Source organism: Scyliorhinus torazame, chromosome 16, assembly GCF_047496885.1.
Source record: "Scyliorhinus torazame isolate Kashiwa2021f chromosome 16, sScyTor2.1, whole genome shotgun sequence".
NCBI lineage: Eukaryota > Metazoa > Chordata > Chondrichthyes > Carcharhiniformes > Scyliorhinidae > Scyliorhinus > Scyliorhinus torazame.
Window position 1 is genome coordinate 18,353,202 of NC_092722.1, and position 27,273 is coordinate 18,380,474.

Consider the following 27,273-nt stretch of genomic DNA (forward strand, 5'->3'; position numbering starts at 1 on the left):
CGAATGTCGCTCCCTCTTGAAGTCATCAAGTGCTAACCATTGACACACGTTATTCCTGTTCGCGCCGCCTTACTAAGCAGCTGTCATACTGGCCTGAGTACATCCATGTGGCATAGCAGCTGCTTGAGGGAGACCATGCCCACTGACTTATTGACACCATGGTTGAAAGGACTGCACAATGTGTAGTTACTTAAGGAGATGTGCTAGTGGAGTGTGAATCACATTCCACAGGGGGAAATTTGGAGCTTTCAAGACTGATATAAATTTATTTTTGTTCGGTAAGGATATCAGCGGATATGGAACAGAGGCAGAAGAATGGACTTGTAATAGAGTTCAGAGTTCAGCTATGATCTAACTGGATGGACTGTTGCTGTTCCTAACAGGTATACCCACCACTTACATATCGCTCCGTATTACATTATCTTGGTGGATTCTGTGAACAGCTGCCTATTTGTATTATAGTAGCAACAAACTGCACTTAAATAGAACTTTTAATATTGTGAAATATCCGAAGGCACTCATAGGACTGTAATCAGACAAAAAATTGACTGTGATCCAACCGAAGGATATATAAGGACAGATGACCAAATAAATTGGTCAGGAGGTGGGCTTCAAAGAACATATTACAGGAAGTGAGAGGAGTGGAGAGATTTGGGAAAGGGAATTCCAGAGCTTCGGGGTTAGGTGGCTGAATATATATGGTTCTTACCTCTCCTGCAGTTATGGCCGGTCCAACCTGGAGAACACGTGCAACGCCCTGTCACTGGATGGCAATGACCTTCGTTCTCACAAGCACATCGCATCTGACAACCTGGGCCATATTGACCCGTGGGGCACGCTGCAGCGAAAAATAAACTCACATTCGATTTCCAGTTCCGGGTTCTCAAAAAAGTCACAATGAAAATATTACGCTCTTTCCAGAGATTATTTTTGTTTAATTTTTATATTAAACCCAATTGTCATCCAGCACCTGTATTTCTTCGTATTAAGTTTCCTGGTTTGGGGGTTTTCCTCTAAGCCTTGGCTGGCACTCGCATTTTGATTTCCCTGAGGGAAGAATTCGAGTTGTGTTTTGGAGAGAAAGAGAAAAACGTCGAGGGAAAGGATCTTGCAGGTGGGATCAATCAAATAGCGCTGGTGGATAAAAGATAAAGAGGAAAACAAACCAGCAAATGCCAAAGATCGCGCTGGCAACACAACAGGTTATTGAACCTCTGCATCAGAAACAAAACCAGAAAATACTGGACAATCTCAGCGAGTCTGACAGCCTCTGTGGAGAGACAAGGGAGCTGACGTTTCGAGTCTGGATGACTCTTTTCTGTTTTTGTTTCAGATGCCAGCATCCGCATTAATTTGCTTTTATCTGCATCAGAAAGATAGTTTGACACTTCATAAGTGAGGTGAAGGAACTTTTGGAGTTCATTCTCTCCCCACAGTCTTGCTGAGGTGCACCACCCCCGCCCCCCCAAAACACCCCGGTACCTGAAGGTGAGCAGGCTTGCTGAGATTCCATGGTTACTTCACCTGAATGGTCAATCTTCCCCAGTGAGCTAAGTCAGTGAGTCCATTGGTTAGTCAGCTGTGGAAGGGTAGTGGAGCTGAAAAACTCCAATTAATTCCCAGAGATTCGAAGATTTTTTGCACTGAGATGTTGGATTTACCAACCAAAGAAGGCAACAAGACTAAAGAACAAACCTTTCAAGCATTCCAGGAAATTCATGGACAAAAGCTAGGCCATAAGTGTGGCAAGAGGAAATCCGAAACTCCCTCAACGACTGTCGAGGCTGGAAGCCAATTTAAAATTTCAAACTGAGATTGCCAGACTTTTGTTGGTCAAAGGGTGACGGAACCAAAGCAATGGAGTTAAGCAAAACAGTCAGAAATAGAAGTACAAATGGGAATAAACTGCCTTACATTGGAGGCCACCATTGAGGTGTATGGGCCCTATTTGTATGAAGGGTATTAGGGGAGCGCTTAACCCAGAGCTTCTGACGAAGTGAGCGAGATGGTCAGGTGGACATGTATGACATTAACCAAGCTACATATGGCAGAGTACCTACTGTTCTGACATAATGTCCCCACGAATCCTGGTGGACAGGTACACTGTCCAGTCTTCTTATTACAGGTCCCATTATTTTCACAGATGGGGCAAGTCCCCTTGCAGGCGAGGCCCCAGTGACCCTCTTGGCACTCTGTGTGGAGAAATCAGAGGGACACAACAGGTCACAAGATGATGGGAAAGTTAATGTCGCTTAAATAACAAACAAATGCAAAAACATTTTTAATTCATATTTTTGGAATGGGAATTTCCAACCCTATTGATTGATTGATTTGATTTATTGTCAAATGTACCGAAGTACAGTGAAAAGTATTTTTCTGCGGCCGAGCAAACGTACACAGTACGTACATAGTAGACAAAAAAAATAATCAACAGCGAAAATTGACAATACTAAAGTCTGATGATTCTGCCTTTTCAATTGAACTTCTCCCTCTTCTCTGGAAGGGATTGATTCAAGCTGTGGGTTCTGGGTCCACAAGTAACCAGGCACCCTCTGGTACCTCACTACAGTGAGCTGGACAGTGAGTACGAGCTGTGCGGGAGATCTTTCCTTGCCAGCCTCTGGTTGGTCAGTGTGGATTATGAACTTGAGTCTTCGTGAGGGGTTCTCTCAAGTGAGCCAAAAGCCCGTGCAAAACCTAAAGCCAAATACAGTCCCCTGAACGTATAGCGGCCCCACTGGCGTTAACTTCAGTGGGCGATCAAACCAAAAAGGTTAAGTTAACCAGCATATTTTTTATAAAAACAAGAATTCCCCACTTAACCTCTCCTAATTGTTAGCTGATGTTGAGATAATTGCACTTAAACCAGGTGCAAGCAGCTGATTGGAACCACTTGAAGACAAGACCAGCTGAAATCAGCAGTCTTTTAAATGGATAAGTACTTATAAAACAGCATGGTTATTACAGAATAAGTGGGGCCTCCGCCATTGACCCCCATGGTGATGACACATGGTTAGCGGCATTTGCTCAGCATAGCTGACGGCCCGTTGTACGTGTGGACAGTGCAGGTGGTGGGGACTGTATACATGACATTTACTGGAACAACTGTCGGGAAGCATTTTTATACAGCGGCAGCGCCATTCAGGGATATGTCAGCGCAAGTTGCAACATTTCTATTGTTTGCAACTGTTTACAATAATTCTGTTCAGGCTACATTAATGGAGAGGAACACATAAAACAAAATGCTGCTCGTGACCCTTGCCCTCTCACCTTTCTTGCAGCCAGGGCCCATTTTACCAGGAGGGCATCTGCATCCTCCCGTCACTCTGTCACATGGAGCTCCTCCGCAGTTACACGTCTGCAGACAGTTCACGCCAAACCTGCTGCTGGCACATTCTGTAATCAGGAGAGGTGGGTGGAGTCAGTTCTCTGGGTGGAGTCAGTTCTCTGGTACAATGTGCCCAAGCGAATGATTTCTGTCTAATGTATTATTCAGTGGAGCTGGTTTATAGGGGAAGGTCCAGAATCTAAATATGCCCATTACATTAAAACGCTGTTGACAGCCAGAGCCACATTTGGCTAATTGGGAATGCAGATGTGGTTAAATTACATTTTTGATTAGTAAATAAGATTCAGCATTGGACACAGTTGTTGGTCATGTGGTATTAGCACGCATATTCACGGGGCGCATGCGTGTAAATTCAATCTTTTTGTGCATTTGCTGCTAAAATGTTCAGAGGAAAATGCAGAGCATCTGCGTGCTTTAAATCACGTGTGCTTGACTTTGTGCTTATTGATTATCTGTTCAAAGTGTTTATGACGGAGATGAAAAGGCAGGACTTTGACACCACGGACACACCAACAACATCCAGTCAATCCCTCTGAACCAGCAGAAAATGGGACATCCACCCAACTACAAGCAGCTCCAATAGCACAAAGAATGAAAAGCATCCAACTGAATTCTAGATAGAGAACAGGAGCTGGTCTGGATGTTGGGGGGGTGGGGGGGGGGGGGGGGGGATTGGTTCTGGAGGCAGAGCAGGAGTGGGGGTGGGTTTGGCTAGAGAGCAGGACTGGGAGTGGGTCTTTATTTTATCCGTCTGTTTGAAATGACCCTCAAATTTGGTTCCAAGGGGGCATGATCCCACAGCACCAAGCTGGCCCTAGTCAGTCAGCCTCGGAAGATCTGGGGACGGGGATTATTCAGGATGGTATGGACGTAAAAAGGAGGAGAGACGTTACACTGATCAGACTGTAGCTCGGGAATGTTTGATACTAATACTGGCCGTCTGAATGGAAAGTGTTCCATTCCCCAGCTTGATATGTGGACATCATAGTGGGCGGAAAGATGGAGTGGAAAAAAAACAGGTGAAGCGCTGGGCTTCCATAGTCTTGCCCAAACCTCAAAGAAACTTCAAAGGTAACTTCACAGCAGTGAGGTAAATGAATTCACAGGTGCTAGTGGTTTTAATGAATGCTCCAGAAGATTTCATGTAAAAATGCACTTTAATAAGTTTGAAATTACCAGTCCAAAAAAGGCCTGCTGGGAGGCTCATTGCAACCATAAGGAGACAAAGGAAAGCACAAAGAGGAGTGCATTTCCAGACCTGGCAGGGGACGGCCTTTGATCTGTGTGACTCCTGCCAGGATCTTGGGCTTTTATTATCTCTTATTAAAAAAGAAAGGGCTTACACTTGTATAGCGCCTTTCACAACCTCAGAATATCCTAAGACGCTTCATAACCAAGTACTGCAGTCACTGTTGTAAGGTAGGGAAGGGTGGGAACACCAGAGCAGAAAGTTCAGCAGTAAACCTCACCTAGTTTGCAACTGTGCTACCGTGAGCGGCATGTAGCACGGTAGCACAGTGGGTAGCACTGTGGCTTCATGTTATCTATCTTGACTTCCAAAAGGCCTTTGATAAGGTGCCTCACGGGAGACTGCTGAGTAAAATAAGGGCCCATGGTATTCGAGGCAAGGTACTAACATGGATTGACGATTGGCTGTCAGGCAGAAGGCAGAGAGTTGGGATAAAAGGTTCTTTTTCGGAATGGCAACCGGTGACGAGTGGTGTCCCGCAGGGTTCAGTGTTGGGGCCACAGCTGTTCTCTTTATATATTAACGATCTAGATGACGGGACTGGGGGCATTCTGGCTAAGTTTGCCGATGATACAAAGATAGGTGGAGGGGCAGGTAGTATGGTGGAGGTGGGGAGGCTTCAGAAAGATTTAGACAGTTTAGGAGAGTGGTCCAAGAAATGGCTGATGAAATTCAACGTGGGCAAGTGCGAGGTCTTGCACTTTGGAAAAAAAGAATAGAGGCATGGACTATTTTCTAAACGGTGACAAAATTCATAATGCTGAAGTGCAAAGGGACTTGGGAGTCCTAGTCCAGGATTCTCTAAAGGTAAACTTGCAGGTTGAGTCCGTAATTAAGAAAGCAAATGCAATGTTGTCATTTATCTCAAGAGGCTTGGAATATAAAAGCAGGGATGTACTTCTGAAGCTTTATAAAGCATTAGTTAGGCCCCATTTAGAATACTGTGAGCAATTTTGGGCCCCACACCTCAGGAAGGACATACTGGCACTGGAGCGGGTCCAGCGGAGATTCACACGGATGATCCCAGGAATGGTAGGCCGAACATACGATGAACGTCTGAGGATCCTGGGATTATATTCATTGGAGTTTAGGAGGTTGAGGGGAGATCTAATAGAAACTTACAAGATAATGAATGGCTTAGATAGGGTGGACGTAGGGAAGTTGTTTCCATTAGCAGGGGAGACTAGGACCCGGGGGCACAGCCTTAGAATAAAAGGGAGTCACTTTAGAACAGAGATGAGGAGAAATTTCTTCAGCCAGAGAGTGGTGGGTCTGTGGAATTAATTCATTGCCACAGAGGGCGGTGGAGGCTGGGACGTTGAGTGTCTTTAAGACAGACGTTGATAGATTCTTGATTTCTCGAGGAATTAAGGGCTATGGAGAGAGAGCGGGTAAATGGAGTTGAAATCAGCCATGATTGAATGGTGGAGTGGACTCGAATGGCCTTACTTCCGCTCCTATGTCTTATGGTCTTATGGTCTTCACAGCGGCAGGCTCCCATGTTCGATTTTCATGGTAACTTCATTGCAGTGTTAATAATGATAGCTTAGTGTCACAAGTAGACTTCAATGAAGTTACTGTGAAAAGCCCCTAGTCGCCACATTCCAGTGCCTGTTCGGGGAGGCCAGTACGGGAAATGTAAGCCTACTTGTGACACTAATAAAGATTATTAATATTATGTTTGTACTCTTTGAACAGCTCTCCAACTCTCATCTCTGGCAATGATTTGGCAGCTTCATTAAAGTGAAATTTGGCTTTTTGTCATTTCACTTTGATTTTGTCACTCACTCCTGGAACTACTTCTGGCTTCAGTAGTTTCTTAGCTATTGGAAGAGTATTATAGGTGTGGCATGATATTAGTCGTTGAACTGGATTACTTTTCATGCCTTCAGTAGGTGCTTCTCTTCACTCTAAGATGACCTTTTACACACATGTGCTGGATTCCCTCAATCTTCTGATGATCCGTTTGGCAATTTTCACTGCTGCCTTAGTCATTCCACTTGACTGGAGATAGGTGGAGATGATGTGTCGTGCTGAATTTCCCCATCATTCATGAAGCACCTGAATTCTTCAGCCGTGACCTGAGGGCCATTGTTGCTCATCACAATTTCAAGAGTGCCATAGCAACTGAAGTATGCTTTCAGCCATTCTACAATCTCACTGGTGGTCATTGACATCAGCTTGTTTAGCTCCCAGTAGTCTGAATAGTAGTCGAAGGGGATGAGATAAGTCAGTTCCACAGAAAGTGAAGAGGTCTACTCCAAGTTTCATCCAGGGCCTGTCTGGGATGCTTCAGTCATCTTTAGTTGCAACTTCTTATTCATCTTCAAGTTCATCTGACTTGAGGGTGATAACCTGTTCTAGGGTGAAGATTGATGTGACAGGTTCATTGTCTGACATCTTGCCAGCAACCATCTTCATAGGTTGGCTTTTCTTCCTTCCAGCAATCCATTTGCAGACAAAGTGTTTCAGCTTCTTACATTTAGGGCACTGCTTTCCCCACACTGGACATCCATCCTTTTCCTTTGTAATATTTACATCCTGTACTCCGGCCTTGATCTTTCTGCTGACCCTTCTGCAAATAGTTCTTCCCTATCATCATTGTCTTGTGTTTGGAAAGCCTGAACCTCCTCTCAGCAAAGGTGCAAAACCTCATCAGTTTTCCCATCAATACTCTGCAATTGACAATTGACCACTTCAGAGTTCATGCGCATATCGATAGCCTTCTTGAGAGTATGTTTCTCTTCTCCCAGAAGACGTGCGCTCATGGCGGGATCTCTTGTTTCTAAGGCAATCCTATCTCTGATCTGTTCATTCCTCAGTTTCTCAAGCTCACAAGATTCAGCTGGATATCACATACTGATTAATGTTCTCCCCCTTATCCTGAGCTCTGGTGTTGAACATGTAACATTCATTATCATTAAAATGGGTCATTCTGGCTTCCAAAATGTCAGAAGACTGGCTTTTCTGCTCCTCGGTGAAGTCTTGGATGCAATGAAGACTGTAGTACTCTTCCCCAGCACTGATAACATAGTTGCTACTCTTGTTTGTCCAGGTTTTTTGTTTAACTTTGTGGCAGTTTTATAGTTTTGACATTGAGACTGGAGGAATTTCCAATTTATTTCCAAATCTCCCTCCAACTCCATAGGCGCAGGTACTGGAATACTCAAAGCCATACTGACTTTCCCAGTGACCAATGTCCTGTACGAAGTGTCAGACTGATGTTTTAATTATTCTCTGCTGTTTCTTATAGCTGCTGGCTCTCTTACAGCTATTGAAATCCACTCCATTTCAGTTGCCATTCCTGACGCCATGTTTGAAGTGGTGGATGAAATGGCCCCTGCTCTAGCTCACATGTTTATACACCAAGGATGACCTCGCTGGTTACATGACGATACAAGCTTTTGGCAATGAGTCTTCACTGCCCATGGGCAGTGACCAAAGACCAATCCTGAACATTTTCAGGAGCAAAACATGCCCAATTTCACCAATTGATTTTGAAGGAGGGAAGAAAAGTCTAAATTTGCATCAAATTCCAATGGATTTACCCTTCAAGATGTGAAGAATGTAAGAAATTGTTCTATTTTATATTTTTTGCCGTTCCTAGTGGTTATATCCTAAGACACCACTAGGTAGGCTCTCAAAGTAACTGCTCTATTGGAACATGGCCACAGCAGACAACTCCCTGTCCTTAAAACATCCCTAAGAAAGCAAATATCCCTGTCAACTCATGGGAGTCCCTGGCCCAGACTGACCAAAATGAGGAGGGGTCATTTGGGAAGTTACCAATGTCAGGAACATGCAGTAGCAATGTTAAGGCATCAGAAATTTGGGCACAAAACCTCCAAACCATTCATCTACCTAATCCTTCGAGAACCACCTGCCTCACATAAGTGGATTGTGCATTGGACGTACCTGCCATCTCAGAATTCATCAAACTGGACTGGAAACAAGTCATTCTGGATCCCAAGCTACTACCTAAGAAGGGGAAGAAGTATGTGTCCCCACTCCAAACACATCAGACCCTATTTTGTCAGTATCTGGGTAGGAGGTTGCCGGTCTTCATGTGTCTTACCAGTGTGGTATTGGGTATTAGAAGAATGCAACTGGTCAATCCTCTCTATTTCGCTCATCTAACTTCTCAGCTGTTATGGTGGGCCTACATCCTCCATGTTATCGGGTTGTGAAAGAGGTCCAGACGGACTGTTTGCTTGAATATCTGAGAATGAACTTTCTAATTCTATTTTAATGTCTCACTTGGTTCGGGGACCAGCATTACAACTTTAGGGATTACTATCTTCTGATATACTGACCAGCCATTACTGGCTAAAGTTACCACTATAACAGAAAGTCAAGAAGTTTAAACTCCAAACCTTCGCGCAGTACTGAGCTAAAATTCAATGATAACATTTAGTGAAGGAACATCTCCAGCAGTTCCACAAATTATTCTGCCTGTTGCAATGAGGCTATGAAGATACATATCGTTATCTCCTCCAGCATCACTGAACGACACAAGATGTGTACCAGTCAGGAAAGTAACATCGGACGACTGATTCGAATTAGGGTTTATTGCTGGCACAGTCTTACAACATTAATGAGGGCAAACTCAGCAGTCCGTGGCTTGAAAAGAACTTGGTCAGAAAATTAGGTCATGCAGTTTTTGTATGATTTATCTAATGATGTTATGTCTCACAGCCTAGCACCATCTGGGTCCTTGGACAAGCAAAAATACAATGATGGAGTTCATTTCTTCAGACAGATATTCACGTTAAAAACATCTGGGGTCGGAACATAAAAACTGCACAAGCCAAGTCAGGTGTTTAGGTTTTGCCAAGAATAGTGTTGAACAGTCTCTATTTCCCAAGGTTTTTTTTTAATAAGAGTATTGAGACTCTTGAAGCATTGATGAAAAGTGTTTCCGATGTCAACATTGAGCAAATCTGATGTGCGATTTTCAGACATGCGCCTTATACTAAGGAACTGCCTGACGCCAAAACATAAACATAGTTAAAGGTTAAAATGTTGACTTCAAATGGGGAAATTTCTCTTTACTCATCATCGTTTTCCTTGAACTTTCTTGGTTTCACCTTTGTTCTTCTAACTCTACACTGCTAATGAAAAAAGTGCTGTCACCGCACCCACAGCCAAAGTGAAAGTGTTGTATTAAAACAACAGATCCTATAGCTTTATATAATAACAATAACCTTTTATTGTCACAAGTATGAAGTTACTGTGAAAAGCCCCTAGTCGCCACATTCCGGCGCCTGTTCGGGTAAACTGGTACGGGAATTGAACCCGCGCTGCTGGCCTTGTTCTGCGTTACAAACCAGCTGTAGAACATAGAACATAGAACATTACAGCGCAGTACAGGCCCTTCGGCCCTTGGTGTTTCGCCGACCTGTGAAACCACTCTAAAGCCCATCTACATTATTCCCTTATTGTCCATATGTCTATCCAATGACCATTTGAATGCCCTTAGTGTTGGCGAGTCCACTACTGTTGCAGGCAGGGCATTCCACACCCTTACTACTCTCTGAGTAGAGAACCTACCTCTGACATCTGTCTTATATCTATCTCCCCTCAATTTAAAGGTATGTCCCCTCGTGCTAGACATCACCATCCGAGGAAAAAGGCTCTCACTGTCCACCCTATCCAATCCTCGGATCATCTTGTATGCCTCAATTAAGTCACCTCTTAACCTTCTTCTCTCTAACGGGCCCACTGCCCTAAACCAGCCCATAAGAAGTGTCATTACTGCAATAGTTGATTATCTGGGTAGTATCGCATTGTTGCTTGTGGGAACTTGCTTTGTGCAAATTGGTTGCCATGTTTCCTGTATTAGAACAGCAATTACACTTCAAAAAGTACTTAACTGTCTGCTAAGAATTTTGGGATGTCCTGAGGTTGATGAAAAAAAGCTTTGAAGTTGTTTATATCGTTGTATAAATGTGCATTATTTTTACTTCTCAACAACCTCACCAGTAGAACAATCAAATAAATCACTTTCACAAATTCTCTGGAACAGTATCTGCATGTGTACAGGAGGGGACAGAACAAACAAATAGAATCTCATATGTGAATCTCATGTCTAATGTGGCAGACCTGTGAATATATGTACATAACCTATTCAAAATGTATCACCTGATGAAGGAGCTGCGCTCCGAAAGCTAGTGATTCCAAACAAACCTGTTGGACTTTAACTTGGTGTTGTGAGATTTCTTACTGGATTCAAAATGTGGGCAGGATGGTGAAAATTTAGTTCGAGTATTGAATAAATCAATCCGTCAGGTCCGTTATTGGTTCCATTAGTCGATTGTTGATGTTTAGTCATATCTCAAAGACTTAGGCCTTAACTGGCCAGGTCTGTGCAATCATTTCTATCCATGTATTGCATCCAAGATCGAGCTTTTGTGGAATTCCTCATGGTAGCATGGACCACAACTGGGACAGTTAGTTCTTATTCTGACCAATCCCTTTGAGGCAGTTTTGCATGCAGAGCAGTGGTCTGATTAGACACATCCAGATAATTGTAGCCAATTGTAAGTTCAGGAGGTCAATCAGAAATGACTGGAAATATTGGTTCTAGAACAATGTTGCTGGATCAATATGGCTGAGTTTGGGAGTGAGGAGAGGGGCTGCACATTACTACTTGAAGGATTTGGAATGAACGTCATAGGAGATCTGCTCTGAGATAGTTAAGTCTGTGTTCCTTGATTGGTTTCTGGAAATAAATAGTATTGTCCTTATTCACTGAGACCACATAAATAAATACATTTATTGTCTTTGTATTAAAGTGACATAAGTAAATTAATTCCTGAGTGTTTCACAGGGGAGATGAACCACTTTTACTTCAAAGCTTTTTTCATCAACATCGCAAAGACCATTTACGCCCAGCTAAGCAGCATTGTCCACTTCCATCCCTACCTCAGTCTTGCCAGTAATTTACCAGGAATTCTTCTGAACTGCCTCTGTACATAGATGGGAAAACTTTGGAAATCTTGGAGAAATGGCACAAGCAGCCAATGGTGCATCTCACCAGGGACTCTGCCGAAACTCTGTCGAAGTTATGGTAGGAAATCAGGGAACACCTGTGGACATTCTGAACTCACCCTGCAACCCCCCGCCCCCCCAACACCAGCATCTGCCACTGAAACTGTCAACCATGCCTTTGTCGCCTCCCTACTCAACCATTTCAATCCCCTCCTAACCAGCGTCCCAATCTCCTTTCTTGCTTAAAATTCTGCTGCCCCTATGCTTTCCAACTCTAAATCCTACTTGTCCATCACACTGATGGCTTCTGCTCACTCAAACACCTAGGGCGGGATTCTTTGATCCTGAGGCGGAGTGTTGACGCCGTCGGAAACGCCGTTGCGTTTCTCGACGGCGTCAACACGGCCTCAGGGACAGCAATTCTGGCCCATACAGGGGGCCAGCTCGGCACTGGACCGGACCACGCCGCTCCTGGCGTGAACTGAGTGCCGCGGGGTCCGCGCATGCGGAGTGGTACCGGCGCCAATGCACGCATGCGCAGTGGCTCCCTTCAACGCGCCGGCCCCGACCCAACATGGCGCAGGGCTACAGGGGCCCGCGCAGAAGAAAGGAGGCCCCCAGTCAGAGAGGCCGGCCCACTGATCGGTGGGCCCCAATCGCGGGCCAGGCCACGTTGTAGGGCCCTCCCCGGGGTCGGAACCCCCTACCCACCACAGGCTGCCCCCGGACCCTTCCACGCCGAGGTCCCGCTGGCTGAGAGCAGGTGTGAACGGCGCCGCTGGGACTCGGGCTTTTTACGACGGCCCCTCGGCCCATCCCGGGCCGAGAATCGGTGGGGGGACCGCGTAGAGCGGCCCCCGACTGGAGCCACGCCATGCCAATGGCGCTGATTCTCCGCTCTGCGGAGAGTCCCGTCCCGGCGTCAGGGCGGTGTGGCGCGATTCGCGCCGGTCGCTGGGATTCTCCGGTCCGGCCCCGGGCTGAGAGAATCCTGCCCCTAAAATTTGAAATCTTCTGTTTAAATCCCTTCATGTCAGATCTCTTCCTATCTTTATCACGTCTTTCAGCTCTACAAGCACCACCATCCCATCCCAGAGAATTCTCCATTCTCACCATGTATCAGTCCCCCTTCACAACACCATTGCTGCTCCTGCTTTAACTGTTGAGGCCATACATACTGGAAATTCCGCACTAAAACTCTCTCCCTCGCCTTGTGGCAATGCTCACATCAGTCCTCACATCACCTTTGGTAAGATATTGATCTTTTTCCCCCATGTGTCTCTGTGATGCGGTCCAGAATGTTTGCCTACAATATAGGTGCAATATAAATACAAGTTGTTGTTATAGTGGTAGGATATTACCCAGCACAGAGTGCCTCATCTTTCAATTGTGGGTTTATTACAGATAAGTGAAAGAAATATAGGCTTTGAAATTCTGATTGGAGCAAGAACTGAATCCCAATCGAGCTCCATGGGCACAACTAAGTGAGTTAGTGAGACTAACTATCTCACTCTGATATGCAGATTTGCCAAAAGGTGATCCTGCCCACAATGGGCAGAATTTATATCACAACGTCTCGCGAGATCGCTTTGGCAAAGCCCGGGAGTGGGGTCGCCAGGCCGTGCTGCGGCGTGCTGCGGCGTGCTGCGGCGTGCTGCGGCGAGCTGCGGCGAGCTGCGGCCAGCTGCCTTTCGGGCGCAGTGTGGCCGTTGGATTGTGCCCACAGTCATTTTTGTTGGAGCTTGGAGAGATTCTCACTGGAAAATCCCACACTTCGGGCGGGATTCTCCGTCCAGCGACGCCGGAATCGAGAATTGCGATCGGGTGGGGAAACGGGAATGAGCCAGAAATCGAGGCCAGCGCCGGAGGCCCAACAGAAAGCCACGCTCCGCCGCCTCGATGGCAGCATGAATGCGGTACACGCCCCGTGTTGGCGAGGGCATGCAAATCGGCAGTTAGAATATCACTAACGGGCCCGATCCGGTAGTCTCCAGCCTCCCGCAGTGCTCCACCTCTGCCAGGCAGAAGTTACCCCGGCGCGGTTCACTTGAGCTCGCTGCCGGGCATCACCGGCTCTCGGCCGGGTGTAACACGGTGGGAAAATCACACCACATTTCTTGATCTTAAATTCTTTATGCTGGTTTCATATGCAAATAACCTATGTCCCTAATCTCGTTTCTTTTTCCAGTTCCCATATTCCTAATGCTGTTTCCATATTGTGTAGCTTAATCTTATATTAAAAATGATTCTAATATGGGCTTTATATTTGTTAAGTTCTGATATTCTTTGCATATATAAATGCATATCACGTATTTAGTTATAGATCCTCACGCTGATCCTATTCCCATGTTCGTTATATTTGCATCATATCTGTTGTGTTCCGAATACTTTACTGTTCCATGATTTTAGATTCTTTAGGGACGATTCTCCGGCTGTGTTGCACAAGTCCTGCTATGTCAGGAGAATTGCGGAGAGTTCCAAAACGGGATTTGCGCGAGGAACAAATCAATTTTCGATTCTCCTGGCCCGCCCCAGCTGGCGTGATCAGGATCTCGGCCAGAAAGGGTAAGAAACTGATCACAGCTAATTTGCAATAATTTAAATCTCATTAGTGGGATTAAAGGCGAATGCAGCGGCCTCCTGCTTTCCCCCCACTGCCATCCCCCGCCCCCCCCCCCCACACCCCCCGGGGTGGTGGGGTTGGGGGGTTCAAGGAGGTGATTACCCCTCTCCGCTTACCTCCAGGGAGCAGAGGGGCACAGCAGCTGCTGGCCAGATGCCATGGGGTGGGGGGTCCTGCAAAGAAGCTGAGGGTTGGGATGGAGGGAGCCAGTTCGGGGGCCTCCCTTGGGATGGGGATGGCTTTGAATCTGTGAAACCTTGAAGCCTGCGTTCTTTCACGTTAAACACCTCCATAACAGGGCAAAGCACAGCTGCAGCCTGCCTGTCCTAAGATCCTCTCACAGGACAGAGCCATTCTGCAGCCTGCCTGTCCTAAGATCCTCTCACAGGACAGAGACATTCTGCAGCCTGCCTGTCCTAAAATCCTCTCACAGGGCAGAGCCATTCTGCAGCTTATTTCTTGGAGAAATATTTCACTCCCCTTGAAGTTTTCCCTTTGTACTTGGTTGTTTATATTTAATTTCTCTTCCCTTGAAGTCTCAATAGGCTCTGTGGTTTCAATGTTGCAGTTTGCCCTCTTTTATTCCTTTGTACTTGGTTGTTTGCACTCAATTTCACACCCCATTGACTCTTACAAGTCTCTTGATTGATAGCTGAAGGCTATCTCAAAGGAGGGTTTACCTTTGTTTTTACAGCACTTCACAGTCCATTAACACTGAAGTGCTTCCTCTTTCGACCAAGTATCCTATCTGACCACATTTTTTATATGGTGTTCTTTTCCACTCTGAAGTGCTTCCGAGAAAGAGCATGCGTACAGTCTGGGAGCATTTTTTTAGACTGGATCTTTTACCACCTCTGATGCCTGAACTGGATGACCTTCTCAAAGCCACTGTTGAATTCACTGTACAGACGCGTGACCATGCTGGGGAGGGGGGTGATGGGGGGATGTTGGAGGCTTTTTAGCCCCCGGGTCAACAGGGACATAGCTGTGCCAAGTTGGGTCTGCCAGGGACAGTACCAGTGTTGGCATTGTCATGGGGCAGGGCCTGAAGTGGGGGATTGAGGGGGAGGCGTGTAAGGGGACCTTAAGGCGGACCTTGAAGGAGGAGGCCTTTTGTGACCCCATAGCGGGGTGTTACTCACTTGTGAGGGGGCCTGATGACAGCGGTTGTAGGGGACGGGAGTGGGTGTTTGTCGGTAAGAAGTGGGGGAGGGGTGTATTTGCCGGCATAAGGGGTGGGGGGCGGTTTGTAGGATTATTCTGAGTTCGGGGTGCCCTTGTCTTTGAGGATCCGGCTGTACCAGCATCCTCAGGTCCTTCGGCGTGATTGAAAATAATTTCTAAGTGTGAGTGGATCCTGACCTGGATCGTGCTGATCCACCCGATGGGAATTACACTTCTTCTCCCATTGGAGACCACGGGAGAAATATTTGAGAATTCTCCGCAGCCCCGAGCCGAACACGCGTTTGACACGGGGGCGAGAATTGATGTTCACAACCGAATCGCGTCCGGCGATCCTCCGGGCCCCGGAGAATCGCTCATCCATGAATCACGTCGCGTGGCTGGGGGCCATTGCCAGAGGCCCTCCTAGCAATACTCCGCTCCCGACCGGCCGAGTTCCCGACGGCGTGATTCTAACCTCGTATGACCGGTCGGGGCACTCGCGCGACTGCGGCTGCGGCCTAGTGGGGGGCAGATCCAGCACCGGGGGGGGGGGGGGGGGGGGGCGGGCGTGCCTTATGGTTGGCCGGTGCAGCGATCGGGCCGGTCCGAAGCAGGGGCGTGGGGCTGATCGGGGGTATCTTGGGCGCAATTCTCAACTACCGCGCCGGTTGGGAGAATCGCCTGGGTCGCCAAAATTTCCCGCGACGCCGGTCTCCCAAGCGGCGAGAGCGGCCCCGTCGAGTTCCGCGCTGCGCAGGCCGGAGAATCGCCCGAGACACCCAAAATGGCGATTCTCCACCACCCCCGCTATTCTCAGGGCCAGGTGGGCGGAAGTCCCGACGGCGTGACCCCAGTTCACGCCGTCGCCGTTCACACCTGCTTTTTAAAGTCGTCAGCCAGTCGTGCTGGCTGACGCTGAGCAGGGAGGAGGTGAGCGGACTATTGCGCAGCGCCTGGAGGCCGGGTCGGCTTACCCGAGAAGGCTGCGGCCAAAGGGGGGGTGTTAGAGAGTGTGCAGGTGGGAGGGTGGGGGGGGGGGGGGGTACGGGAGAGTGTGCAGGTGGGAGTGGGGGGGGGGGCTGCGGGAGAGTGTGCAGGTTGGGGGGGGTGCGGGAGTGTGTGCAGGTGCGAGGGGGGGTGCGGGAGAGTGTGCAGGTGGGAGGGGGAGTGTGGGAGAGTGTGCAGGTGCGAGGGGGGATGAGGGAGAGTGTGCAGGTGGGAGGGGGAGTGTGGAAGAGTGTGCAGGTGCGAGGGGGGGCGCAGGAGAGTGTGCAGGTGGGAGGGGGGGTGCGGGAGAGTGTGCAGGTGGGGGGGGGGAGTGTGGGAGAGTGTGCAGGTGGGAGGGGGGATGAGGGAGAGTGTGCAAGTAGGGGGGGAAGTGTGTGCAGGTGCGAGGGGGGTGCGGGAGAGTGTGCAGGTGCGAGGGGAGGTGCGGGAGAGTGTGCAGGTGGGAGGGGGGATGAGGGAGAGTGTTCAGGTGGGGAGGGTGAGGGAGAGTGTGCAGGTGGGAGGGGGTGGGAGAGTGTGCAGGTGCGAGGGGGGGTGCGGGAGAGTGTGCAGGTGGGAGGAGGGGATGAGGGAGAGTGTGCAGGTGGGAGGATGGGTTTGAGGGAGAGTGTGCAGGTGGGAGGGTGGGTGTGAGGGAGAGTGTGCAGGTGGGAGGGGGGGTGCGGGAGTGTGTGCAGGTGGGAGGGGGGTGCGGGAGTGTGTGCAGGTGGGAGGGTGGGTGCGGGAGAGTGTGCAGGAGCGAGGGGGGGGTGCGGGAGAGTGTGCAGGTGGGAGGGGGATGCGGGAGAGTGTGCAGGTGGGAGGGGGGTGCGGGAGAGTGTGCAGGTGGGAGGGCGGGTGTGAGGGAGAGTGTGCAGGTGGGAGGGCGCGTGTGAGGGAGAGTGTGCAGGTGGGAGGGGGTGTGTGAGGGAGAGTGTGTAGGTGGGAGGGCGGGTGTGAGGGAGAGTGTGCAGGTGGGAGGGGGTGTGTGAGGGAGAGTGTGCAGGTGGGAGGGGGGTGCGGGAGTGTGTGCAGGTGCGAGGGGGGATGAGGGAGAGTGTGCAGGTGGGAGGGTGGGTGTGAGGGAGAGTGTGCAGATGGGAGGGCGGGTGTGAGGGAGAGTGTGCAGGTGGGATGGCGGGTGTGAGGGAGAGTGTGCAGGTGGGAGGGGGTGTGTGAGGGAGAGTGTGCAGGTGGGAGGGGGGTGCGGGAGTGTGTGCTGGTGCGAGGGGGGATGAGGAAGAGTGTGCAGGTGGGAGGGTGGGTGAGGGAGAGTGTGCAGGTGGGAGGGTGGGTGAGGGAGAGTGTGCAGGTGGGAGGGTGGGTGAGGGAGAGTGTGCAGGTGGGAGGGTGGGTGAGGGAGAGTGTGCAGGTGGGAGGGTGGGTGTGTGGGAGAGTGTGCAGGTGGGAGGGTGGGTGTGTGGGAGAGTGTGCAGGTGGGAGGGGGGTGTGGGAGAGTGTGCAGGTGGGAGGGGGAATGAGGGAGAGTGTGCAGGTGGGAGGGTGGGTGAGGGAGAGTGTGCAGGTGGGAGGGTGGGTGTGTGGGAGAGTGTGCAGGTGGGAGGGGGTGAGGGAGAGTGTGCAGGTGGGAAGCGGGATGAGGGAGTGTGCAGGTGGGAGGGTGGGTGAGGGAGAGTGTGGAGGTGGGGGAGGGGGTTGTGGGAGATTGTGCAGGTGCGAGGGTGGGTGTGTGGGAGAGTGTGCAGGTGGGAGGGGGGTGTGGGAGAGTGTGCAGGTGGGAGGGGGGATGAGGGAGAGTGTTCAGGTGGGAGGGGAGGTGAGGGAGCGGAGTGCAGGTGGGAGGGGGGGGTGTGGGAGAGTGTGCAGGTGGGAGGGGGGTGTGGGAGAGTGTGCAGGTGGGAGGGGGTGTGGGAGAGTGTGCAGGTGGGAGGGGGGTGAGGGAGAGTGTGCAGGTGGGAGGGGTGTGTGAGGGAGAGTGTGCAGGTGGGGGAGTGGGGTGGGAGAGTGTGCAGGTGGGAGGGGGTGTGGGAGAGTGTTCAGGTGGGAGGGGGGTGTGGGAGAGTGTGCAGGTGGGAGGGGGTGTGGGAGAGTGTGCAGGTGGGAGGGGGGATGAGGGGGAGTGTGCAGGTGGGAGAGTGGGTGTGTGGGAGAGTGTGCAGGTGGGGGGGTGTGGGAGAGTGTGCAGGTGGGAGGGGGGTGTGAGGGAGAGTGTGCAGGTGGGAGGGGGATGAGGGGGAGTGTGCAGGTGGGAGGGGGTGAGGGAGAGTGTGCAGGTGGGAGGGGGGATGTGGGAGAGTGTGCAGGTGGGAGGGGGGTGAGGGAGAGTGTGCAGGTGGGAGGGTGGGTGAGGGAGAGTGTGCAGGTGGGAGGGTGGGTGAGGGAGAGTGTGCAGGTGGGAGGGTGGGTGTGTGGGAGAGTGTGCAGGTGGGAGGGTGGGTGTGTGGGAGAGTGTGCAGGTGGGAGGGGGGTGTGGGAGAGTGTGCAGGTGGGAGGGGGAATGAGGGAGAGTGTGCAGGTGGGAGGGTGGGTGAGGGAGAGTGTGCAGGTGGGAGGGTGGGTGTGTGGGAGAGTGTGCAGGTGGGAGGGGGTGAGGGAGAGTGTGCAGGTGGGAAGCGGGATGAGGGAGTGTGCAGGTGGGAGGGTGGGTGAGGGAGAGTGTGGAGGTGGGGGAGGGGGTTGTGGGAGATTGTGCAGGTGCGAGGGTGGGTGTGTGGGAGAGTGTGCAGGTGGGAGGGGGGTGTGGGAGAGTGTGCAGGTGGGAGGGGGGATGAGGGAGAGTGTTCAGGTGGGAGGGGAGGTGAGGGAGCGGAGTGCAGGTGGGAGGGGGGGGTGTGGGAGAGTGTGCAGGTGGGAGGGGGGTGTGGGAGAGTGTGCAGGTGGGAGGGGGTGTGGGAGAGTGTGCAGGTGGGAGGGGGGTGAGGGAGAGTGTGCAGGTGGGAGGGGTGTGTGAGGGAGAGTGTGCAGGTGGGGGAGTGGGGTGGGAGAGTGTGCAGGTGGGAGGGGGTGTGGGAGAGTGTTCAGGTGGGAGGGGGGTGTGGGAGAGTGTGCAGGTGGGAGGGGGTGTGGGAGAGTGTGCAGGTGGGAGGGGGGATGAGGGGGAGTGTGCAGGTGGGAGAGTGGGTGTGTGGGAGAGTGTGCAGGTGGGGGGGTGTGGGAGAGTGTGCAGGTGGGAGGGGGGTGTGAGGGAGAGTGTGCAGGTGGGAGGGGGATGAGGGGGAGTGTGCAGGTGGGAGGGGGTGAGGGAGAGTGTGCAGGTGGGAGGGGGGATGTGGGAGAGTGTGCAGGTGGGAGGGGGGTGAGGGAGAGTGTGCAGGTGGGAGGGGGGGATGTGGGAGAGTGTGCAGGTGGGAGGGGGGGTGTGAGGGAGAGTGTGCAGGTGGGGGAGGGGGTGGGAGAGTGTTCAGGTGGGAGGGGGGTGCGGGAGAGTGTGCAGGTGGGAGGGGGTGTGGGAGAGTGTGCAGGTGGGAGGGGGGGAGGGAGAGTGTGCAGGTGGGGGGGGGATGAGGGAGAGTGTGCAGGTGGGAGGGGGGGAGGGAGAGTGTGCAGGTGGGGGGGGGATGAGGGAGAGTGTGCAGGTGGGAGGGGGTAAGGAAGAGTGTGGATGGTATCATCCATCCATGGATGCCACATGTCAGCCGCCCTGATATGGCAGGACGGTGGCGAGGGTGCGTGTGGCTGATGGGCACAGGCGAGTGGCACACTGGTGAGCAGTACGGTGTGAGCTGACCATTGGACGCAGACAGTGACCAGGTGTTAGGCTGCCTGCGTATCTGCTGCGCGACCAGGCCACCTGGACACACAAGTATCCCATGCAACCCGGCTGGCGAGGTGTGGAAGAACCTCGGTGTAACATGTCGTTTCTCTGCCCCCCACCACCCTCCTGCAGGTCACCATGTATGCCAACCAGACAGCGATGTTCACTGCCGTGGTTGGAGCAGCAGTTCTGGAGTTTGCCATCCGGCAGCGTAGAGTCGGACGGCCCACAGTGGCTGCAGATGCAGCGGTCGCCGGTGCAGCAGAGGGGATGGCCGCGGAGTGGCCCGTCGTCGCCGCGCAGGCCGCAGGCGCTCAGGACCCGAATGTACAGGGGGATGCCGAGGGGATCATTGACCGCCAGACGGCGAGGAATGCGGAGGAAGTGCTTGGGGGGGAGCAGGAGGAGGAGGAGGAACAGGTGGAGCAGGAGGATCCACTGATGGTGGTGCCAGGGCGCCACAGGCGTCCAGCAAGGCCGAGGGTGTACCGTGACAGAATGTCGTTCGAGGCCCTACCGGACATCACATGCAGGAGGAGACTACGGTTCAGCAGGGAGTCGGTCGAACATATATGCCAGCTCGTGGCACACCTCGCACCACGTGCAATGGGAGGAGGACACGCGATACCAGTCTCCGTCAAGGTGACAGTGGCCCTAAACTTTTATGCGACCGGTTCCTTCCAGGCGCCGAGCGGGGACCTATCCGGGGTATCACAGGCATCGGTCCACAGGTGCATCAGGGCCGTCACCAACGTCCTGTACGCCATCGCGGACAGGTACATTCAATTCCCCGAGGACAGCAGGAAGCACGGGCACGTGGATTCGCCAAGGTGGCCGGGAGACCGATGGTCCAGGGTGTCATTGATGGTGTGCACGTCCCCATGCGCCCACCTGCAGACAACAGGAAAGTGTTCATGAACAGAAAGGGCGCGTACTCCATGAACATTCAGGTGGTGTGCGACCCCCCACATGAAGATCATGCACATGTGTGCAAAGTACCCCGGCAGTGTGCATGACGCCTACATTCTGGCACAGTCGTTCATCCCCGCAATGTTCGATGGATGCCCCCCCCGGCTGAGGGGCTGGTTGCTGAGAGACAAGGTCTATCCGTTGAGGTCATGGCTGATGACGCCAATGCGGAGGCCTCACACCAACGCGGAGAGCCTATACAACGAGGCAGATGCAGCAACTAGGAGTGTGGTGGAGCGGTGCTTCGGGCTGCTGAAGATGCGCTTCAGATGCCTGGACCGATCAGGAGGGGCCCTGCAGTACCGGCCCGACAGGGTCGGTCGCATGGTTGTGGTCTGCTGTGCGCTGCACAACATTGCCCTGCAGAGGGGAGATGACCTGGTGGAGGAGTCGGAGGGAGGACCCGACGGCACCGGAGCCAACGCAAACGAGGGGGATGGGGAAGAGGAGGATGCGGAGGATGAGGATGATGGGGTGCATCAGGGTGGGGGGAGGGGCGCAGGACGCAGACACTGCCCAGCAGCTCGTTACGCCCAGGAGGCTACGCGACGGCACCGCCGCGGACAGCGGGCATGCGACGCGTTGGTGGCCGCACGGTTCACGCACTGTGGGGGTGGGATTCGCTGAACACTGCCACTTGCACCATCACTCCTGTACACGGTCACCACACAGTAGCCCCCCCCCCCGCCCCCGCACCGCGTTCACGGCAACAATTCCACATCACCTTACAACTGCGGCACTACGGGATTGCACAACATTGATGATTGGGTAAGCGGGTGATCAGTGCCATGTTGAATGATGACAGCCCACTCTGCGATGAGCTGTGTGCTCAGATTCGCCAGCCGAGGTCTGACTCATGGCTATAGCTGAACCATGCACTCCGGTGGTCACAGCCTTCCTGACGGATATTTCACCACATGCCCGTGGGGTGGCTGGCGTCGGTGTACCGAGGCAGGGGGGGAAAGGGTCAGCACATCCGGAACAGACCTTGAACGGCTCGTATACCACGACGCCAATCGGGCACCCTCACGAGCCCCCTGGCACCAGACATAGCACACAGTCTTACAAGTCAAATTCAACAGTGAGTTTATTCGTATGGTTAACATAGGTGCCCTACCCACTACAACTAGACTGTGCCCTGCATCCGTGCCAACTTCTTACGTGCCTACCGTCTTTGCCTTACGGGCCCTGCCACGACGTCTAGGTGTGTTCCCAGATGGTACAGCAGGAGTGGAGGCGGACTGCTGAGAATCACGCCCTTCGACATGGCTCCCTGTCGGCACATGTTTCCTGGGGCGGCCCGGCTTCGATGGGCCAGGCTACTCGGCGGGCGTGCTGGTTGGCCTGGTACCACCCTGACCTGCCCGCTCCCCACCAGATGCGCCAGGTACGGAACGGGGAGAGGCCGAGTGTACCGGGAGGTCCCTTGATGGAGCTACCGGGACGGGCCCCAGAACCTCCTCCTCCCTCGGAGAGCCCGGTGGCCCCCGGGCCTCACTGTGGGACGGAGATGCGCTCGGAGACATGCCCCGTCGCACCACCGACACCTGGCGCTGCCAGTCCTGGAGGACAGCAGCGGAATCGACCACGGTCCGAATGTTCGCCGAGACGGAGCACAGGGAGTGCCACATTCCTGCCAAGGACTGTGCGATCTCGACCTGTGAGTGCGCGATGCCATCCATCACGTGCGCCAGGCGGTCAATGCTCTCCGCGACCGACTGCTGGGACTGTGCCATCGCTTGCTGGGACCGGGCCATGGCATGGTGAGTCTCAGCCAGGGCCCCGAGAGCGGCGGCAATGTCCTGTTGGCTCTGTGAGTGTGGGAGGGCAGCCCTCTCCTGGGCCATGGATGACGCGTGCACGGTAAGCCCAACGCCTTGCAGAACCTGACCCATGGCCGAAACCCCTTCACCCATTGCCTCCACCGCTACCCGTGCGGTGTCGGCCTGGGTGGTTGCGATGAGCGGCACCACTCCCTGCTCCTGGACGCGGATAAACTCCTCCAACTGCGTGTGCAGGTCCTGGAAGATGGCCCTCATCCCGTTATTCAGTCCCTGGGTGTCCACACGCATCGGTTGTCCAGGTGGGTCAATTACATCCAGGAACCCGGGAACCGTCTGGGTGGCAGCTGGTTGCTGGGCCTGGGCTGCCCTCCGACCGTCCAGCCCCTCGGCTGCTCCAAACTCCACCTGCTGTACCGGCTCGGCTGTGTGGTGCGCACCAGACAGTGATCCGGGAGCCTCATCACTTATCTGCCCAACCGAGGTGAGTGTCTCTGTGATGATGAACGGTGTGGGAGACAGCAGTGCCGCAAGCTCGAGGTCATCGTCCGTCAAGCAGTCTGGTGTGTACTGATCCCCCTCATGGCCCGGCGTAAGCTCCATGCGGGCCATGTCGTCTTGACCTCCAGGTGAATCCAGCGGGTGTGTGGCCGTGACGTGGGCTTCGGCATGAATGTCCACCCTGTGCCCCTCACTAATGTCTGTCCAGGTGGTCTGAGCGTCCCGGTCCTGCGTCCCAGACTGTGAGATCTGCTCTCCTGTCCGACTAACTGCCAACCTCTGGCGTGCGTCCCTGGGTGCAGTTGCGGTTGCCGATGTTCCGCTGTTTCCTGGGCGAGACGTCCCTGGATGTTCGGCGGGTGGCCCTGGGGAACATAAAGATTCGGGGTTCGTTAGACACGGTGGCCCGGGTGTATGGTGGTGGTGGGTGCACAGTGTGAGGGGGGAGGGGATCGAGGGTGCAATGGCCAGCGTGTGAGGGGGAATGGGATCGAGGGTGCAGTGGCCAGAGTGTGAGGGGGGCGATGACGGGTTGGGGGTGGGGAGGACATGCAGGGTTCTCTCACTTGCTTCTGCGCCTCCGACCTGGCATGGCGCGACCTCCCGGGTGGCGGATCCCCCAGCGAGGTCCAGGGCCCTCTGCTCGTGAACGGTTAGGGGGTGCAGGACAGGAGAACCCCCTCCGGTTCTCATAACCTCACGCTGGTTGTGAGCTGTCTTGTCCTGGGGGGGGGGGTTTAGGTGGGTATCATCACGGCATGCGGATATAGACAACATTGTTGCTGGTTCAGGAGACAGCACGCCATGGCATCGCTCCAGGGGAGGCCCCGGGGCTCATGTGGGTCGAGTAGATAGTTGGGCACCGTGACCCCCCCCCAACCCCCCACCACCGCCGCTGATGCCCCAATCCCCCCTCCCCCCAACACTCCCAACCCCCCCTGACCCCCCCCACCACCGCCCCTGATGCCCCAATACCCCCCCAACACTCCCAACCCCCCCTGACCCCCCCCACCACCACCGCCCCTGATGCCCCAATCCCCCCAACACTCCCAACCCCACCTGGCTCTCCCCTCCCCCCCCACTTCCCCCCCCGTGCCAGGGTGGGGGGGCCTGGGGGGACCCTCATGGCACTTACCCTGGCAGCATGGGTGAGGTCGTGCAGCTTCTTGCGACACTGCTCCCCCGTCCGGGGGGTCTGCCCCACTGCACTGACTGCGGTGCCACCCTCACGCCAACCGCGCCTCACCACGCTGGATGGCTGGCGATGCCCACGTCTTGGGCAGAGGGTGTCCCTTCTCTGCTTGACGTCATCCACCAAGGTGTCCAGGTACGTGTCCCGGAACCTCAGTGCGGCTCTTCGGGGCTCAGCCATCTCCTCTCCTCCTCCGGGTCCTCTGTGCGCGGATCGCGCCATTTATGACGCAGCGCCGCGTCATTTGGGTGTCGCGCGGTGACGACACAGCCTTCGCGACACGCCCCCCCCCCCGAATTTCTCGCGGCCCCGATCCTAGCCCATTTTCGGTCCCTGAATCGGTCGGGATAGGGGCCGTTTCGCGCCGTCGTGAAACTCGACGGCGTTCACGACGGCGTGGGCACTTCGGCGCGGGAGTGGAGAATCGCGCCACTTGTTTTTTCGTGATGGCGCTCGGCGCGGCTGCTGGAGGCCGCCGCCCTGCGCATGCACGGACCCGGAACCGTAAGTGCAGGTCCCTGTGTCCTCAACCAAAACTGCATGTAGCTCCCCTGGTCCCTGCTAGCCCCCAAAAGGTAAGTGAATCGCTCTTTACGTTTTGCAGGAAACTGGGCAGTGAAACGCCAGTGTTTTTACGGCGCCGTGGGGGCGTACCCCATACTTAGAAATGTTTTGGGAGAATTGCGCCCTTTATGTTACTTCCATATCTCTGAGCTTGATCACTTATGCTGCATCTGTTGCCGAGCACCGTACTCCTTCTGTTGCCCCTGCCTCCAATGCCTTTGCCCCACACTTTTCACAGGACAGTCGTGTTTCCCGGCTCAGTTTGAGGTCACTCTGTCTTCCAGCAGTTAAATAGCTTCTTTCCTATGCTCACCTCCTCTCTAATTGATGGCAGATGCCTATCTTTGCTTGTTTAGCAAGGCTTTAAGCATTTCCAGACCCTCTCAGTGGCCCACAACCCAAATGTTTCGACAAACTATTTCTGTTATTTCCTGTTCCTCAGCCGGAACAAAGAGATTGGAGTGTGTTGGAAAAATTTCTCCGATTGAATATCTCCAATTTTGTTGATGGAAAGTTTATTATTAACACCAACACAGTCCAAGTGTGTGAATTTAAAGGGCCTGGAAATCTACCATCGCCATGCCTGACAACCCCTTGTTTCTTTTGATCGATCAGAGACTATTTGCATACACATGGGTTACAAATTTATTTTCTTTGCATATGTGTTGAAGTTCATGATGACAGCTCAGGGGAGATGATTTCCAATTTGAACCTAATGTCACGATAAAGCTTATTGTAATTGGACTTTGATTGAGTGGAAAATAAAAGCCCCTCTAGATTGTCCATTCTCAGTCTCACGGATCAGAACACATGTTTGAATAGTGCATTCTCCACGTTGTTCCATTAAGAAGCCACTCAATGCATTTATTCACAAGACCTCAAACCTTTACCACCTTCCACCCAATTTCACCTTTTTCTTATAACCTATTAACTTTAAAAACCCAAGTTATCACCTAAATACCACTAATGGTTCGTCATCTAGGTTTCTCAATGCAAAATGCCTGGGTGGCAGTAGCACAGTGGTTAACACAGTTGCTTCACAGAGCCAGGGTCCCAGGTTCGACTCCCAGCTTGGGCCACTGTCTGTGCGGAGTCTGCACGTTCGCCCCGTGTCTGCGTGGGCTTCCTGCAGGTGCTCCGGTTTCCTCCCACAAGTCCCGAAAGATGTGCTGTTAGGTGAATTAGACATTCTGAATTCTCCCTGTGTACCCAAACAGGTGCCGGAATGTGGCAACTAGGGACTTTTCACAGTAACTTCATTGCAGTGTTAATGTAAGCCTACTTGTGACAATAAAGATTATTATTAGTTAAATGAGATAAATCCGTTCCACAGCTCCCATTACACTGGCCCCCCTGAGCGTTTCTTGGCTATTTACTGCATGGAATCATAACCAGGCAAAGCACTCAAGCATAGTATATGTGATACAAGAGATAAAACTCTCTTTACATCCCTCCATCAAACACATGGATGTAGATACCATAAGGATTGAATAGAGGCTAATTGGCTCTCTACATTGTTATATTGGCCAATATTTTTCCCTCAGACAACATCACTAAAACAGGTTATCTGGTAATTATCACACTGCTGTCTGTGGGAACATGTCATGTGTAAATTAGCTGCCACATTTCCAATGTTACAACTGTGACCACATTTCAAAAGTGTGTCATTGGCTACAAAGCATTTAGGATGCCCTGAGATCGTGATAGGTGCTATTGTAGCCAGCTGAGTTGGCCACTTCCCGACTTAAAATGGAGAACCGCAAAGGCTGAAGGGAAATTCAGCCAACACAGGCAAAGACTAGCAAATACAGAAATCATGTATATTGGAACCTGCAAAACAACCAGACAGCACTGAAACCAGCAGCCATCTGCATAGTAATGTAGCAGCCATCTACATAGTCATGTGCGATTCCCAGGCACAATGGCAACAGTTAAGGTAAACAAAGCCAAGCCAGACCCCTCGGCGCCAGCAGGAGCCAAGACAAAGGAAGGCCAACAGACACTTAGGGACCGCCCAGCCATCAGGGAACCGCTCCAGCATTGGAGAAATCGATCCAAGTGATCGGAAAGTAGTCCAAACACTTGGAACCAGGTATGGGGTCCGCCCCAAAGGGCGGGAAGCCCCATGGGGACTATAAAGTAAAGTCCCCAAGTTCAAATCGTGCTTCTTTGGCAGGGTCACTCAGCAA

At 52.5% G+C, this 27,273-nt stretch overlaps 1 protein-coding gene across 2 annotated transcripts in view; it reads right to left on the reverse strand.

Moving 5' to 3' along the window:
• Positions 1 to 27,273, reverse strand: part of LOC140392612 (uncharacterized) — a 518,519-nt gene that overhangs the window by 41,324 nt on the left and 449,922 nt on the right. For both annotated transcript variants that reach the window (XM_072478033.1, XM_072478034.1), the window contains 3 exons: positions 3,271 to 3,396; positions 2,061 to 2,192; positions 710 to 838 (listed from right to left, as the gene is read on the reverse strand). In XM_072478033.1, coding sequence (XP_072334134.1) covers positions 710 to 838; positions 2,061 to 2,192; positions 3,271 to 3,396 — 387 coding nt within the window. The remainder of the gene's footprint in view (positions 1 to 709; positions 839 to 2,060; positions 2,193 to 3,270; positions 3,397 to 27,273) is intronic.